At 36.3% G+C, this 14,744-nt stretch overlaps 2 protein-coding genes across 2 annotated transcripts; one reads left to right on the top strand and one right to left on the bottom strand.

Moving 5' to 3' along the window:
* The first annotated feature begins 2,057 nt into the window (after nucleotides 1–2,057).
* On the top strand, nucleotides 2,058–3,700 carry LOC129802534 (uncharacterized). The gene is made up of 2 exons (XM_055848439.1): nucleotides 2,058–2,255; nucleotides 2,322–3,700. Exons 1-2 carry the CDS (start codon nucleotides 2,204–2,206, stop codon nucleotides 3,191–3,193), a joined length of 924 nt encoding a protein of 307 aa, XP_055704414.1. The 5' UTR covers nucleotides 2,058–2,203; the 3' UTR covers nucleotides 3,194–3,700.
* A 3,241-nt stretch (nucleotides 3,701–6,941) lies between these two features.
* LOC129802533 (transmembrane protein 134) lies at nucleotides 6,942–8,550 on the bottom strand. The gene is made up of 2 exons (XM_055848437.1): nucleotides 8,093–8,550; nucleotides 6,942–8,018 (listed from the first exon to the last, which is right to left on the bottom strand). Exons 1-2 carry the CDS (start codon nucleotides 8,296–8,298, stop codon nucleotides 7,670–7,672), a joined length of 555 nt encoding a protein of 184 aa, XP_055704412.1. The 5' UTR covers nucleotides 8,299–8,550; the 3' UTR covers nucleotides 6,942–7,669.
* Nucleotides 8,551–14,744: the final 6,194 nt, after the last annotated feature.

The raw sequence follows: 14,744 nt of genomic DNA, 5'->3' as shown, positions 1-14,744 counted from the left end.
TAGAAGTCCGAACAAGGTGTTGAAAGAGTGTGTAAAAGAGATGAGGAGAAATGATCAACCGGAATCAACATGGAAGAAAAGTAGAAGGAAGTTCCCTTGAAAGAGTTGGTTACTCTGAAATGATAGTAAATACAAGATTAAACGAAGGAATGTCCATTTGATGCGAGTTACAAAAAAGAGATCGCGAATGGGTAGATCAGGAAAGATATAACGCACTGACAGAAGAATACAGGCTCTTATGGACCCCTTGGAGACCGAAGTACTTGAAAAAAGGGATTGCGATAAAAATGCTTGCAAAATATAGATGTGAAAACGGGGAAAAGGCATTAGAGAGATGGAGGAATGAGGGAGACAAAAAATGTACTTTTTGTAATACAGGGTTAGACGATTTAAGACATGTATTTAGTTGGGTACTGCAGGGATGTAAAAGGGAGGAAAGATAGAGGAGAAATTTTAAGCGAAGATGAAAGGAGACTAGATTATTTGAGAAGATTGAAAACAGCCAAAAATATCAATGTTGACAATGTAAACTTTATGTATTTTGTAAAATTCAAAATGGACACTACACTTCGGGAGCACCGAAGATGCATCCACATTGCGGGAAAGGTGCTCCTGGGTGGTCTACAATCAGAAGATTCTTCCAATTTTTGATAAAGATACATCAACTACGGGTGAACCGCATAAACAATAGAGGCTGGTACGAGAACGAGTTTCGACATGAAAGTGCTACTTCAGTCGATACAAATATTCACTGTCACTGATCTAAACACACACCGAGATGGGCTGCTGTATAGCAACACTGGTAGCCCACAGAACTGTAAAATGGAGCGGCTACTCGTATCAGGGGATAAGATAGAGTAGAAGTGGGGAAGCATAAGGGGCCCAATTGTGGCCTGGATGCATCGGTAATCCGAAATGGAGAACTAACCTTTGGCAAAATCTTATCTAAGTTCGATGCAGTCGGGTTGGAAATTTCAAGATCATTCAAAAAAACCAAATTTAAATAAATCGGTTGAAAAATGGGCCCTCCAAAATGGTGAAACTTTGATCTTCGAAAATTCTATATCAAAATTGTTTTTGAACATAGATGTCCACGAAATATTCACCTTGACTACCTCTAAAACGTTTGAAAATGAAAGAAATCGTGGGAGCTGTTTCTTAAATAAATAAAAAGCATGGTTTTTTGAAGGGCAGGAGGGGGGGTCGTCGAAGACCTGAAGTTGATATCTCTTACTATTTGGCCTCTAGCCGTGTCGCAAGTTAGAAAAAAGTGGACTAACTGCTCTCTTTTTGAGTTCGAACAGTAATAACTCGATACGATTAATAATATTAAAAAAAAAATGTATAAAGTATCAAATTTAGGGCCTTTGTAGTACAAAGTCAGCTACTGAGAGCCCTCCCTGAATTTACGAAGTTAAAGAACGGTCGATTCCATTAGTTACTAGAGACTAGAGTACTATGATAGAAATGGCAACAATCACAGCCGACAACGACATCTCAACAGAAGTGCGCGCACGGCTGCTGAAAGCCAACAGAGCCTATTTCAGTCTATCAAGAGTTTTCCGGTCCAGAAACTTAAGCATAAAGACTAAGCTACTGCTGTATAGGACTATGATCCTGCCAGTCCTCACGTATTCGTCTGAGACGTGGGTCCTCAGCAAACAGAATTGGGAACTCTTGGTCGCGTTTGAGAGGAGGATCCTACGACGGATTTTTGGCCCCATATGTGAGGAGGGACGATTCCGGAGCCTATACAACCATGAGGTGTATGAGCGCTACCGAGAGGTAACTGTCGTCCAGCAAATACGCCTCAAAAGGCTCCGGTGGGCTGGTCATCTGGTTCGAAAGGATGAGGACGACCCAGCCTGGAAAGTCTTTAGGGGCGGACTCTATGCTACGAGGAGGCGAGGCCGAGCCAGCCTCAAATGGACCGACGGCGTGGACTAGTAATTGGTTGTAATGCCGGATAAGTAAGTAAGTATGATAGAAATGGGGGATAGTGGTGACAAAGGTGGCGAAAAGAGGTGTATCTAGCGATTTTTGCGTAGATTCACGTTATGAATCTCACACACCATGAACTATTCTACCTTTGTGGATGATTTTTCCGTTGATTTGTTATGTTGTGCGAAATTGGTTTTTCGCGTCTATTTTTGTTGCGACATTTTGCACATCAAGAGTGAAATAGGTGAAAAAAGAGAATAGTATGATTGAGCAGCACGAAGATTCGGACGAGGAGGACGACTTTGAGGGATACTGTGAGTGTTGCGAGTATTCAACTGGGGATTTTCCATTTGAATACCTAATTCACTTCTTCCTAATAGTTCTTCAGCCTGTGAATGGATACAATATTGCTGAGAAGGTAAAGTCAGCTAATCAGGAATGGTTGTCTCTTCCACGTCCACCGTCTCCACTCAGTTCATCTGTCCGGGTAACTTTTAGACCAGTCCTGGAGGACTACGAGCCCGATTACTTCTCGCAGGAGGACGAAGAGGGGGACGAAGAAGTGGAGGTGGAGTGTGAAGAGGAGGAGATTGAGAGTATTGTCCCTGAGCATGCGAGTTCTGAGGAGGAAGACAGGGAGTCACCAGTTGTGCCCGAAATTGAGGAGATCTGTGATGATTTGGGGGAGTTCGAATTGGAGTCTATTGAGGAGATCCCTCTAGAAATTCCACCCAAACCTGTCCAAGCCCCTGAACCTCCTCCAGTTGTCGAGGAAAAGCCCCCAACTCCTCAGGCAAAAGCCCAAAAGCTTCCACGACAGGTCAGTGAAGCTCCCAGTGAACCATGTTCGGGGGTTGCTACAGTGATTGTCAGGAAGATATCTGATTCCCCGAAAAAGCGTCAAAAGGCTTCCCCGAGGCGAGTGTCTCCCACACGAAGGAAATACCGCGAATGCTGTGACCGTAGAGATCGCTCAGAGGAACGCTTGCCGCGCTATAATGGTCTTCATTCGGTTTACGGACTGAGCAGGGAGCAGCTCGAGAGGCGTCAGATGCGCCTTGAGCATCAGAAGAGGCGCCAGATGGATACAATTAACACCCTTCTGGAAGCTCGTTTTAGACGCAATGAAGCCAATGAGGAGGCCTTCACGCAGTGGCTAAGGAAGAAGATGCACCAGACACATTCCAACACAAAGCACCGGAACATGTTCGACTACAAACCTCCGACCAGGAGGAAGAAGAAACAGAGCTGAGAAGTTCTCTTTATAAATCCTTTTTTTATAGTGTGCAAAAAGACAACTTGAAGATCATATTCATAAGAATGAAGAAATTGGATCCTCGAGATGGTATCTTCAGTTTAATTCCTTTGACCTCTACAGAACTGACCTTTTATTATGATTTCAAGATGGTGTATTGACGGTTATAATCGTTGGGCATTTTTGAATTTTGAAAATGACATGTGAAAATTTTGAAAATGACATGTGTTAATGTCAAAGTGACATTTAAACAATAATCAACGGATTTTTATGAACCTACACTAAATTTTGAAGAGCACTATTTGAGAAACGACTAGTAATTATAGTTTTCACTAGATTTAATATCAAAACGGATACACAGAATTTGAAAAACAAATCAATTATGGAGTTTTACACAATTGTTACTAACGAATTTCGTGGGCACAAAAAAATTGGGGCACTTTTGTATTAGTATGAATGAATAATTGATAGCATTCAAGGAAATAAAGAACGCTTGAAATAAAATTTTAATTTTTCAGCATATTTTAACATTTTCTTTTTTTAGTATATATTTTAAAAAACTCACCATTAGTTTTTTGTTTTCGTTGGTGTTTTTCAGGAAATCTTTATTTTTATTGTATAAAAAGAATAAGCTCTAGGTACTCTGTATCTTATGTCGGCGTTACGTTATTTTTACCTCAAATAATTACGTCTACGTAGTGTAAAACTATAAATCAAGTTCAAAGGCGTAGCCATGATGTCAGTAAGAATGGGCCAAATTTAAAATTTTGTTAGTTGGTATTTGAGTTGTCACGCTGTTTGTCCGCCTGTCCGTCCGGCTGTCGCTAGCTCTAGAGGCCAAACGGTAAGAGATAGCGACTTGGCACCTTCGGATGACCGTTCTTTGCCATCCCTTTTATTTGGAAATTCTGTTATTTGATTCATTCTTTCATCGATTTTGATGATTTTAATATACTTAGGTACCTGAGTGGAATAAAATAATAATAATAATAATATACTTAGGCAACTGATCAAAAACCTTATGGACCAGAAAAGTTTTTCTTAGAGAAAATTCAGTTTTTAGCTTTAAAATAATACCTAAGAATATGTTGTTAGTTTAAAAAGGCTTTAGACTTGATTAATTTAAAAAATCGACATAAATTTTATTTTAGTTCGATTGTGATTATCTGAATCTAAAGTCTAAAGTGTTTCAGATAAGCTCTAAAATTTTTTCATTAGTTTTTCAAAGAATTTCAAACATTCCCATCTAAAATTCTCTAAAACATTTTTAAAAGATAAGCGTTTTAGATGAAAACTTGAATAAAGAAAAATATTCTTTCAAGTGTTTTAAAACCTAAGAACTCAATTTTGATGAACCTCTTGCCAACCTTGTGAGCTGAAAGCTTGATAAAGATTAAGAAGATACTTTCTTGAAGAAAATGCTCTCTTACCTTATAGCCGATCGGCCGCAAAGTTTCACTTTAGAAGAAAAATCCGTGGAATATATCTGCTATTTTTCCACGTGAGCCTCCATGGAAAAACTGGCTAATATGCTGCGTAGAGTTCTACGGAATTATCATCTTTCTTTCGTACGGATATCCGCGAAATAAATCCGAGGAATTATCTGCTAATATATTTGAGAAAATTCCCTGGAAATTCAAACAAAATTTCCATTGAATATTCCAAGAATCTTTCGATATCTGTCCGGCCAAGACTCTATGGAAGTAAACGCTACATGGCAAAAAATTTCGGCACATAATTGTTCCAAAAATTAGCTCGTCCACGGACATCCAATTTTTTGGAACAAATTTATGCCTTCTACCAGATTCAAAAAGATACCTAATATCAGAACGAATTTGTTTCAAAACGTACTTCGTCTATGGACACCGAATATTTTTGGAACAAATTTGTACTTTCTAGGTGAAACAAAAAGATACTCAATATTTGTAACGAATTTGTTCCGAAAGCCACCATCGACCGAAGCGAGACGAAGACGCCAAATTTGTGGCATTTTTCGAGCTACAATATTTTCATTATTTCAATTTTTTTAATTCGAGATTTCCAGGATACCCTTCCTTCTCCTCCTGCTGCCAGTACTCGCATGTATGATTTTGTAATGCACGCGTCGCGTCTGTATAAAACACTGTGTTGACTTTTATTTGATGATCCCGATGATCCTTATGAAGTTTCGAAACCGAAATCCGTCTGTACTGAAGTATAGGCTTTAAGTGTAACTGTGTTATCACACTTGCACATTAAAATTTTAATATGATTCACATTAATTGTCGCTGGTGAGAGTCCAAATGTGTAATTTGTTTGTTTGAATCATTTTATATTCAAAATTTGATCTATTTGTTGATAAAAAGGTAGACTTGGCCCGCAAAATTTGATATAAAGTGATTTATAGCATTAATGCGAAAAATCAATGCGATTTTCTCTTTAATTTTTTAATGTGAAAAATATTTATGCTTTAGGTAAATTTAAACTTATTTTTGCAGGCCAAGTCCACACTTCTTTATCAATAAATAAAAAATACCCAAATATTAAGTGACTCAAAGACACAAATAACATATTTGGACGCTCACCAGCGACAATTAATGTGAATTACATTAAAATTTTAATGTGCAAGTGTGATAACGCTGTAAGACGATGAGGACGAAATCTTTTAAATAATGTAATGAGTGATTTATGAATCGATTCAAATCGGTTGAGTACCGGTAAACGGTAAATGATGCGAAAGTACTTTTGAGGTTATAGCAACTAATTTTGTAGAAATTTTCTATGAAAATTCCACGCCATTTTTAATCAATTTTAGGAATTATTTTGAAGAAAAATGTTTTAAAAAAATGCACTGCAAAAGTCGTGGAATTCCGTAATATTAAACCATGGAAACCTTAAGGCCGTTACATGGAAAATTCCGCAGAGAATGCCTTGGAAATGAATAAGAATTTTCCGATTCTTTAAACGACTGACTGCCGATTATACCGCTAATAATCTATAGGAAAAGACATGGAAATATTCCTCGGAAAAGTCCATAGAAACTTGCGGACATTTCTTATTAGACGGTCTTATACAGAATTTCCCGCAAAGTCCATGGAACTCTCACAAGCTCACCTGGATTTTGGGCGGAAAATCCAGAGAATTCCACGTGACGTTTTAGCGGCAAAATATGCGGACATCGCAGAAAAGAATACTGGAAATCCAGTGGAATTTCCGCGGACGTTGGCTATAGGGAGTTTTAAAAGCTTTCTGTTTTTTTTCAAAAACTTAATGGCGCATCGCGCATCGATAAGCGTTTTTAGCTTTTCATATCTTTTCCTTTCACATTCCATTCTTTCGTTAAAGAGAATTCAAATCAAATGAAGTTTTTTTCAATTCATTTTCACCACTTAAATGAATATTAACAATTCTAAGAACAATCAGACATTCTCAAGCATGGCACCATTTTTCCCATGGTTTTTCATCCAAGTTATCGGTTCAAGGTTCATCCGCTAATAAATATTGAATTAATAGATCGCTGAAATATTGAATAATTCTATTGTTATAATGTTTTTTTTTTGGAGTAAGCATTCAGAACCTTAGTGGATGAATAGAGAGTTCTAAACGGTTTGTTGCTTACAAGTAACTAAGTAGGGAAGTTTGTTGAAGAGAAAGAGAGACAATGTTTTGTGAAAATTAACTGAAAGTTTAGAGAGTGAATAGTGAGGATTTTGAATTGAAAATAAGTGAAGAAGCAATCTCGAGAATTTCCAAATTAAAAAAACAATCAATTTTCAAAGTTTATTTACATAAAAAAGTACTTTTCTTATGAAATACAGTTTTTTAAAATTAAGAGAGGGACAATCTACTCACACAACTACCACATTCTTTTTTTTTTTGTTTAAATAGATCTTAGGGGGAACTTACAATAAATCTTAAGAAATATTTGAGGGAAAATGAAAGAAAGGGGTAGGAGAAATAATTGATAGATTAATGTATTTTATATTTGTTTTTGTTTTGTTTTTCTAAAATATTTTCAGTCGAACTTGCATCGCGTGTTCTCGATTCCGTCTCAAAACTGCACTAATTTGAAATTCAAGTCTTTCGAGTCTCAGATGAATAAATTATTTTCTACCATTTCTCTTTTACACATTTTCTCGCCACTCGCTACACCAAATCGTCCATAAAATAGTGATAAAATATTTTTTTTAAGAAACTATGTTAATAAGTGAAATGGGAAAAAGGAGAGAAAATCTGCTTGAAAAAATTGTATTACGGAATTTTCTTTTTTTTCAAATTTCTTTTCCTAAAAAAACACATTTTTAGAGCACAAATTCATGGCACAGACTCACGCCCACTCTTGGGATTTTTCTTTGTTCTCAGCCAGGATTTTTATCGGGGGGAGGCATAGGGGATTGAGCTGGGAATAGGGGGTCGTCCGGGTATTAAAAGGCTTTTTAAAAGCGTCACAGAGGGCGGATTTTTGTTTTTTTTTTATATTTTATATTTTGAAACTTATGTAAAGAGGGGTAGGTGATAGAAGTCAAAGCCACGGTATCCCCGGGCTGCCAGCCAGATGTAGACAACGTGATAGGCTCCGGGAATGAAGCATATAAAACCGGCCACGAAGAAGACAGCACCCTGAGAACCATTGGAGGGTTTAGCCACGGCATAAGTGCCAATCACAACGAGGGCTGTGCCCACAATTAATAGTGTCACAGCTGCAAGGACTGTTCTCCAGTTTTCCCGGACTTTGGGATGTCGCCAGCAATAGGTGTAGGTATCCCCCGAAGATAGGGTCCCATAGTCCTGTATCAGGGAATCACTGTCGCGGGAGGTGGTATCATCGGGATACTTGAAGTTCCTACCAATCACATTACATCCATCAATACGTTCCCCATCATCCGGAAATACCTGAAAAATCATCCAGAAACTTACCTTTGATCATGCACTCGGATGGCAACGTCGTCTGTGGAGCGTGTTTTTGACCTCATTGGGGTACTTATCACTGTAGACCCATAAACTCTGATGGCCTCGTCTGTTTCCTCCTCGAAGGCATCGTGAATGGAGAATCTTTTATCCTTGGGACCGCCGTTGCGGGTGCCAAAACTGTGAGATGCATTCATTGAACTGCCTCCGGCCATTGCGCGCGATTCACCTGTCCGAGAAGATGGTCACAGAAAAATGCACTTTTTGGGCTTCACCCACACAATTTTCCCACTTATCACAGTGTCCACGGCCTACACGTACATCCCTGGCACTAGGTGCAGCTACTTTTTGGCCTGCTATAGCACTCTTTCTGTTGGAAATAATGCAATTTTCACAACTATTTTGTCCACAGTCGCGTTCTTCGTTCTTTCTTTTGTTTTTTATTTGGCCAGTGTCACCTTTCGGGAGGTTTCGGCTCTGCGAGAGCACTCTACCGTCTGGTCTGCAAAATATTTCACGATTTGCCTATCTCAAGGCGCGCAAGTTTATATTTCCCGCCAAAACAAATTACAATAATAAAAATGCTGTTTTTAAAGACGAAACTATAGATATTTTCAATTATTAGGGTAAGTGTGCCAAATTCCGGCCAGCTTGCAATTCTGGCCACCTTTTTTGTTCCTCGAATTTCCATGAACTTTTAGATTTTACGTACTCTAGAGATTATGCGATGCAAAAGAATAACAGAAAATGTAGCTTCGACAAACGAGATGACGTGAAAAGATATTGGAAGAATTCCCGAAGGGCAAGGAACTATGAGAATGAAGGTGGCCGAAATAGGGCACCAAAGCTATATGTATATTTTTATTCATTTTAAAATGTATTAAGAATGATTTTAGAGTAAATAAAGACGATAAATTGTCTACAAGGTTCCAACCAAACTCTTACAAAAGGAAGAATAAAAAATCAATTTGTATTACAAATATTACATTTCAAACTTGAGACTTTGACGCTTGCATGCAACTATGCCGAAATTTGGCACACTTACCCTAAACACTTTAAATTAGGAAAAGACTCAATTTTCATATATTGGAAGAATAAAAACAAGCAGGGTAGGTGTGCCAAATTTCGGCATAGATACATGCAAGCGCCAGGGGCTCAAGTCTGAAATATAGTATTTTTAATACAAATTGAAATTTTTTATTACCTCATCTCCAGGAGTGCTCCTTATAACCTTGTAAACAGTTTATCGTCTCTATTTTCTCTAAAATCATTCTTAACATTTTAAAATAAATAAAAATGTAGACATAGCTTTGGTGGCCTATTTCGGCCACCTTAATTCTCAGTTCAATGCCCTTCCGGAATTTTCCCAATCTCTTTCACACAGGGGCATGACGTTTCCTATGTTTCCCATATGTTTCTAGCGTGCCGAAAAAACTTTTGAGTTTACAGTAGAGTCTCGCTATAGTCCATATTTGGTTTCAAATTTGACACTTGGGTCGCACTATAGTCCATGTAATTTTTTAAAATTATCAACGATTTTTAGTATTGAAATTGCTCGACGGCCTCCACTTTCTTTGCGATAGTGGTACTTGTCTTTGCTCTCTTCATTGTGGATCACAATTATCACAACTACTTAATAAAGTTTGCCAAAAATATTAAAATAATTATGCATGTCGCATACTGAAAAACATAACCTAACTTAAAATCAGTGTTTTGAAATCAACGGTCGATAAATTGTGGACTATAGAGCGATGGTTTATAGCGAGACTCTACTGTATTAGCTGTTTTCTGTCATTGTAGAATGATTTAGCAAATAATACGAATATACAAAATAAAAGCCAATTTAATATAGAATAGGCAACCGAAAACCCCAAATTGGCAACCTACATAGTTTCGGAGATATCTCGTTAAATTTGTACGAAAACGGGGAAAATTTACACTAACTGTGTTATCACACTTGCCACATTAAAATTTTAATATGATTCACATTCACATTAATTGTCGATGGTGAGAGTCGAAATGTGTAATTTGTGTGTTTGAATAATTTTATATTCAAAATTTGATCTATTTGTTGATAAAAAGGTAGACTTGGCCCGCAAAATTTAATATAAATTGATTTATGGCATTAATGCGAAAAATTAATGCGATTTTCTCTTTAATTTTTTAATGTGAAAAATATTTATGCTTTAGGTAAATTTAAACTTATTTTTGCAGGCCAAGTCCACTTCTTTATCAATAAATAGAAAAACCCCAAATATTAAGTGACTCAAAGACACAAATAACATATTTGGACGCTCACAAGCGACAATTAATGTGAATCACATTAAAATTTTAATGTGCAAGTGTGATAACGCCGTGAAACTGGTAGCATTTTTCAGAGCTAATGTCACCCCTCTGGCTTTGGTGGTCTATTTCGGCCACCTTAATTCTCAGTTCATTGCCTTTCCGGAATTCTTCCAATCTCTTTCACGTCATTTCGTTTGCCGAAGTGCCATTTTTTGTTACTTTTTGCATTGTATAATCTCTAGGGTATGCAAAAATTAAAAATTCATGGAAATTTGAGGAACAAAAAAAGTGGGCGGAATTGCAAGCTGGACGAAATTTGGTACACTTAGGGGAATATAGGCAGCCTTCGCACATTTTTTCGTGCGTCATATTCAGGACTTTTTTCTGACTAAACTGTAAAATGGGCAGTGAATTGCACTACACCAAAAAGTTCTCTGATCTTTTAGGTTCCCAGCAACGAAAGAGTTCCCTGTTCGACCTGTCGCGACGGTGGCGGCCTCCCAAATGCTCAGAAAGTGGTGGCCATCAAAGAGAACTATTGCTTCAACCGCGTTCGCTTTTTCCCAGCCCGTAAGGATTTACACTGGACCGAACCCTGTTCCGAACGCGTTTGCTAAACGGTGTTCAAACAGGGAACTTTCGTTGCTGGGTTTCTATGCATGCCTAGTTCACTATCACAGAATTGTTGGTTTTTCCAGGAAAATGAAAAAAAATATGACGATTTGTGCGATTCTTGCCCCCGGGGGCAGCGTTCACACGATGGGGGTTTGGGTTCGTCATTGCTTTTTTTTCTCGAAATAAATTTTATCTACAATTAAAAATTATTTTCCGATTGTTATACTGTACTCCCGTGAACTCGCGGAAACTATCACTGCACTAAAAGAAGATCTTTGAAGCACCTTTTTCACATTTTCTGGAGCACTGTTTTTTCTTCCAAATGAATATCGAAAAATCGACTATGAACATGTTCACACGGTTCACACTGTCAATAACTGTCGTCTCATGGAGATGGGAAGGAGACTATACGCCTGTCCAAGAGGAAATGACCACGAATGTCTTACTGTGGCTTATGAGGATTTAGTGAGGTTATGTTTTTCAAGCTGGAGTTGTCTGATGGATGTGCGAACGCTCACACATTCATTGTTTGAAACCACACACAGTGTAGTACTTGCGAATTTTCCGCCACCGTGAAAATAATTTCCCTCCGATGCAAAAAGTTTACGTAAATATCATCTCAAAGTATACTCTTCATCCACTGTGTAAGTAATCTTTTTTTAGAAATGAGTTTAACTAAATATAAGAAATCAAATGAAATGTGCGCCATCAAAATTACCCATTTTGGCCAATTTTCTATTTGTGATCCTAGCACCTTAGGAAAGAAGGGCTTGGCTGCCTATTTTTACAATGAAGATAAGGTTCATAAATACTTAACTTATGGCTACGAAATGCGGAACCAACTCTTTGGAAATAAAGAGAAAATTCACATCGTTCGAAAGCTCACACGTGCGAAGCCTGCCTACATTCCCCTACTTACCCTAGGGGTAGTTAGATTTTATTTATAAAGTCGTAAGATATTTCTACTGGGATTTACAAAATGCTTGTAAATCATAGAATCCAGTAAAAAAATCGTATAAATTTGTATTCTCTCAGAAACATCCGTAACTTGTTTACTTGTCTAGCATTTTTGTTTTTACAAGCAATTATTCGTAAATGTTCGTAAATACACACAAAAATGTTAATAAAATGTTGTCATTTGTTCGTAAAGTTTTGTTAGACAAACAAAAATGTACAAACAAATTTTTGCAAAAGAACAAAAAATGTTCGTTAAGTTATCATTTTGTAAGTCCCCAGTAGGCTTGTCAGTTTGAATTTTCCAACAATAAAAATAACATTGTATGACTTATTTTTTAACCGATTTAGTCAAATTTGGATTTTTTGGAAAGGTCTTTAAATTTTCAACTTGACTGCGTCGGTTTCACTCGAGAAGGACTCGTTAAAGAAATAGTAATCATGCAGCTAAAGCTTTGATCATATTTGTAGCTTTGATCATATTTTGACAGAAATTATAACTACTTTATGAGAACTTTATGACGTATATTAAAACCACATTATAATCGCATTTTGACATAAATTATAATTACATTATGACCTCATTTTGACAAACATTATAACTACATTATGAACACATTTTGACCACATTTTGACAGAAATTATTTCGATATTAAAACCACAATTTGACCACATCTTTGCTGAAATTATAACCACATTTTGGCACCAATTGTAACCACATTATGATCACATTTTGACAGGAGTTATAGGTAACAACATTTTGGTCACATTTTGACGGAAATTACAACTTACATTTTGACCTCGTTTTGACAAAAATTATAACCCCATCATAACAATATTTTGACCACATCTTTACTGAAATTATGACCCCGTTTTGGCACTAATTGTAACTACATTTTGACAGGAGTTATAACAACATTTTGGTCACATTTAGACAGGAATTATAACTACATTTTGACCACATTTTGACGGAAATTATAAACCCATTATAACCACATTTTGACCATTTTTTTGACAGAAATTATAACCAAATTATAACAGACATTGTAACCGCATTATTACGCCTCTTTTACAGAAATTATTATTACATTTTGACGAAAATACAACTAACATTAGGAGGGAGTGGGGCACCTCTTTGAATTGGGGCTGCATTAAAATGAAGCTGTTTTCTCCCATTTTAAATTAAATTTAGCTTCACAATTGGTTTGTATTTAGAATTAAATTATATTGTGATAAAGTTCAGTTTAATCTAAATTTGAAATATTGAATCTCAAATTGATTTTGACGGGCAAAGAAATAACACCAACTATTTATCGAAATTTTCCACAAATATTTTCATACGACTCTATATTTTTCAGAATTTTGAAAGCATAATAAATAATAAAGTTAACTATTTTATAAAATATTCATAATTGTTAAACTTTATATTCTGTTACTTCCAGGAAACCAATTGATTGTTTGTAAATTTTTAATAATGGAAAAAAACCAAACTACTTTTGTCCTGGTTAAAATAAGAAATAGGTAAATATTCCATTTAGTTCTCAAAAATATTCAGCAAATGATAGTTTAATATTTGTTAAAATAATAACCATGGTTCAAAGGGAGACCCAGCTTCAATTAGAAGCTTTTCAGTTAGACTACTTGAAATTTCAGAAAGTAGTTTTTCTAATTCTAGGAATCTTGCAGGGCAATCCGTGTTCTGAAATGAAACCCTGTAATATGAAAAAGTGCCTTACACCTGGAATAATGGCTATTTTTATTATTTCGCTAAGTTTGAATACATTTTATGACTTCGAAGGTGACTCCACAATGGTCATTGCAACATATTCTCTTATTTTTGTGGGATTTTGTCAAGTTTTCTGCAAATTGATTGTGTTGAATTTGTTTTCGGATGAGATAAGGGAGCTTATAGGCTGGATTGCTGGATTTCACGTTGATTCATCTTGGATAAATTTCAGATTTCTCCTGAAGGAACACTTTCAGTCTACTTTAAGACGTCTTAAAGCTGTGGCGAAGTACATATACTGGATAATTTTAAGATTGATTACTTGATAACAAAGTTGTTCTTTACAGATTTGTGGTTATTGGAGGTATTTTTGCTGGTCAACTCATGATACTGACTTATCTCTTGAATGGAACTCTTTTACTCAGAATTCCTCTTCTACACGGAAGTATAGAACATTTCTGGCAATATGTTGCACTTACTTATTGCGTCCTGTCCTATGTATCAACAGAGCTGATTCATCTGTTCTTTGGGTTTTACTTTGTAGCAATTCTCAATATTTACATTGATTCAATTGAGAAATTAGACAATGAAAATTTCGTGAAATCATCAAGGAATCACCTAAAAGACTACCATCGCAAACACTTGGAAATATTGCAAAAACTTAAAGATTTTGTCCATGTTTTCTCATTTGTTCAAAATGTTCAAACGGCCTCTTGCCTACCATTAATTGCAAATGCTTTCTATAACATTACTATATATCCTAGTTCCTTCATCAACTATTTGATGTTAATTGCAATAGTGACACAATTACTTGAAATTTGTCTTCTCGGAGAATTTTTCGACAGCAAAACTACGAAGATATTCAGGAAACTCTATTTAACGAAATGGTACGAAATGTCTCTTGATGATAGAATGATTATGCTTATGATGATGAGAATGACAATAAATCCATTTTCACTGAAAGCCGCTGGAATGTATAATATTAATATGATGGCTTTTGTAGATGTAATGAAATTCTGCTTCTCTTTCTGTACCATTCTCTATTCTTTAACTTAAATGTTAAAATCTTGTTTTCAGTAT

The sequence above is a fragment of the Phlebotomus papatasi genome, chromosome 2, assembly GCF_024763615.1.
Source record: "Phlebotomus papatasi isolate M1 chromosome 2, Ppap_2.1, whole genome shotgun sequence".
Classification (NCBI taxonomy): Eukaryota; Metazoa; Arthropoda; class Insecta; order Diptera; family Psychodidae; genus Phlebotomus; species Phlebotomus papatasi.
Note: the sequence above shows the minus strand (reverse complement) of the source record. Positions and strands in the feature narration are given on the sequence as shown.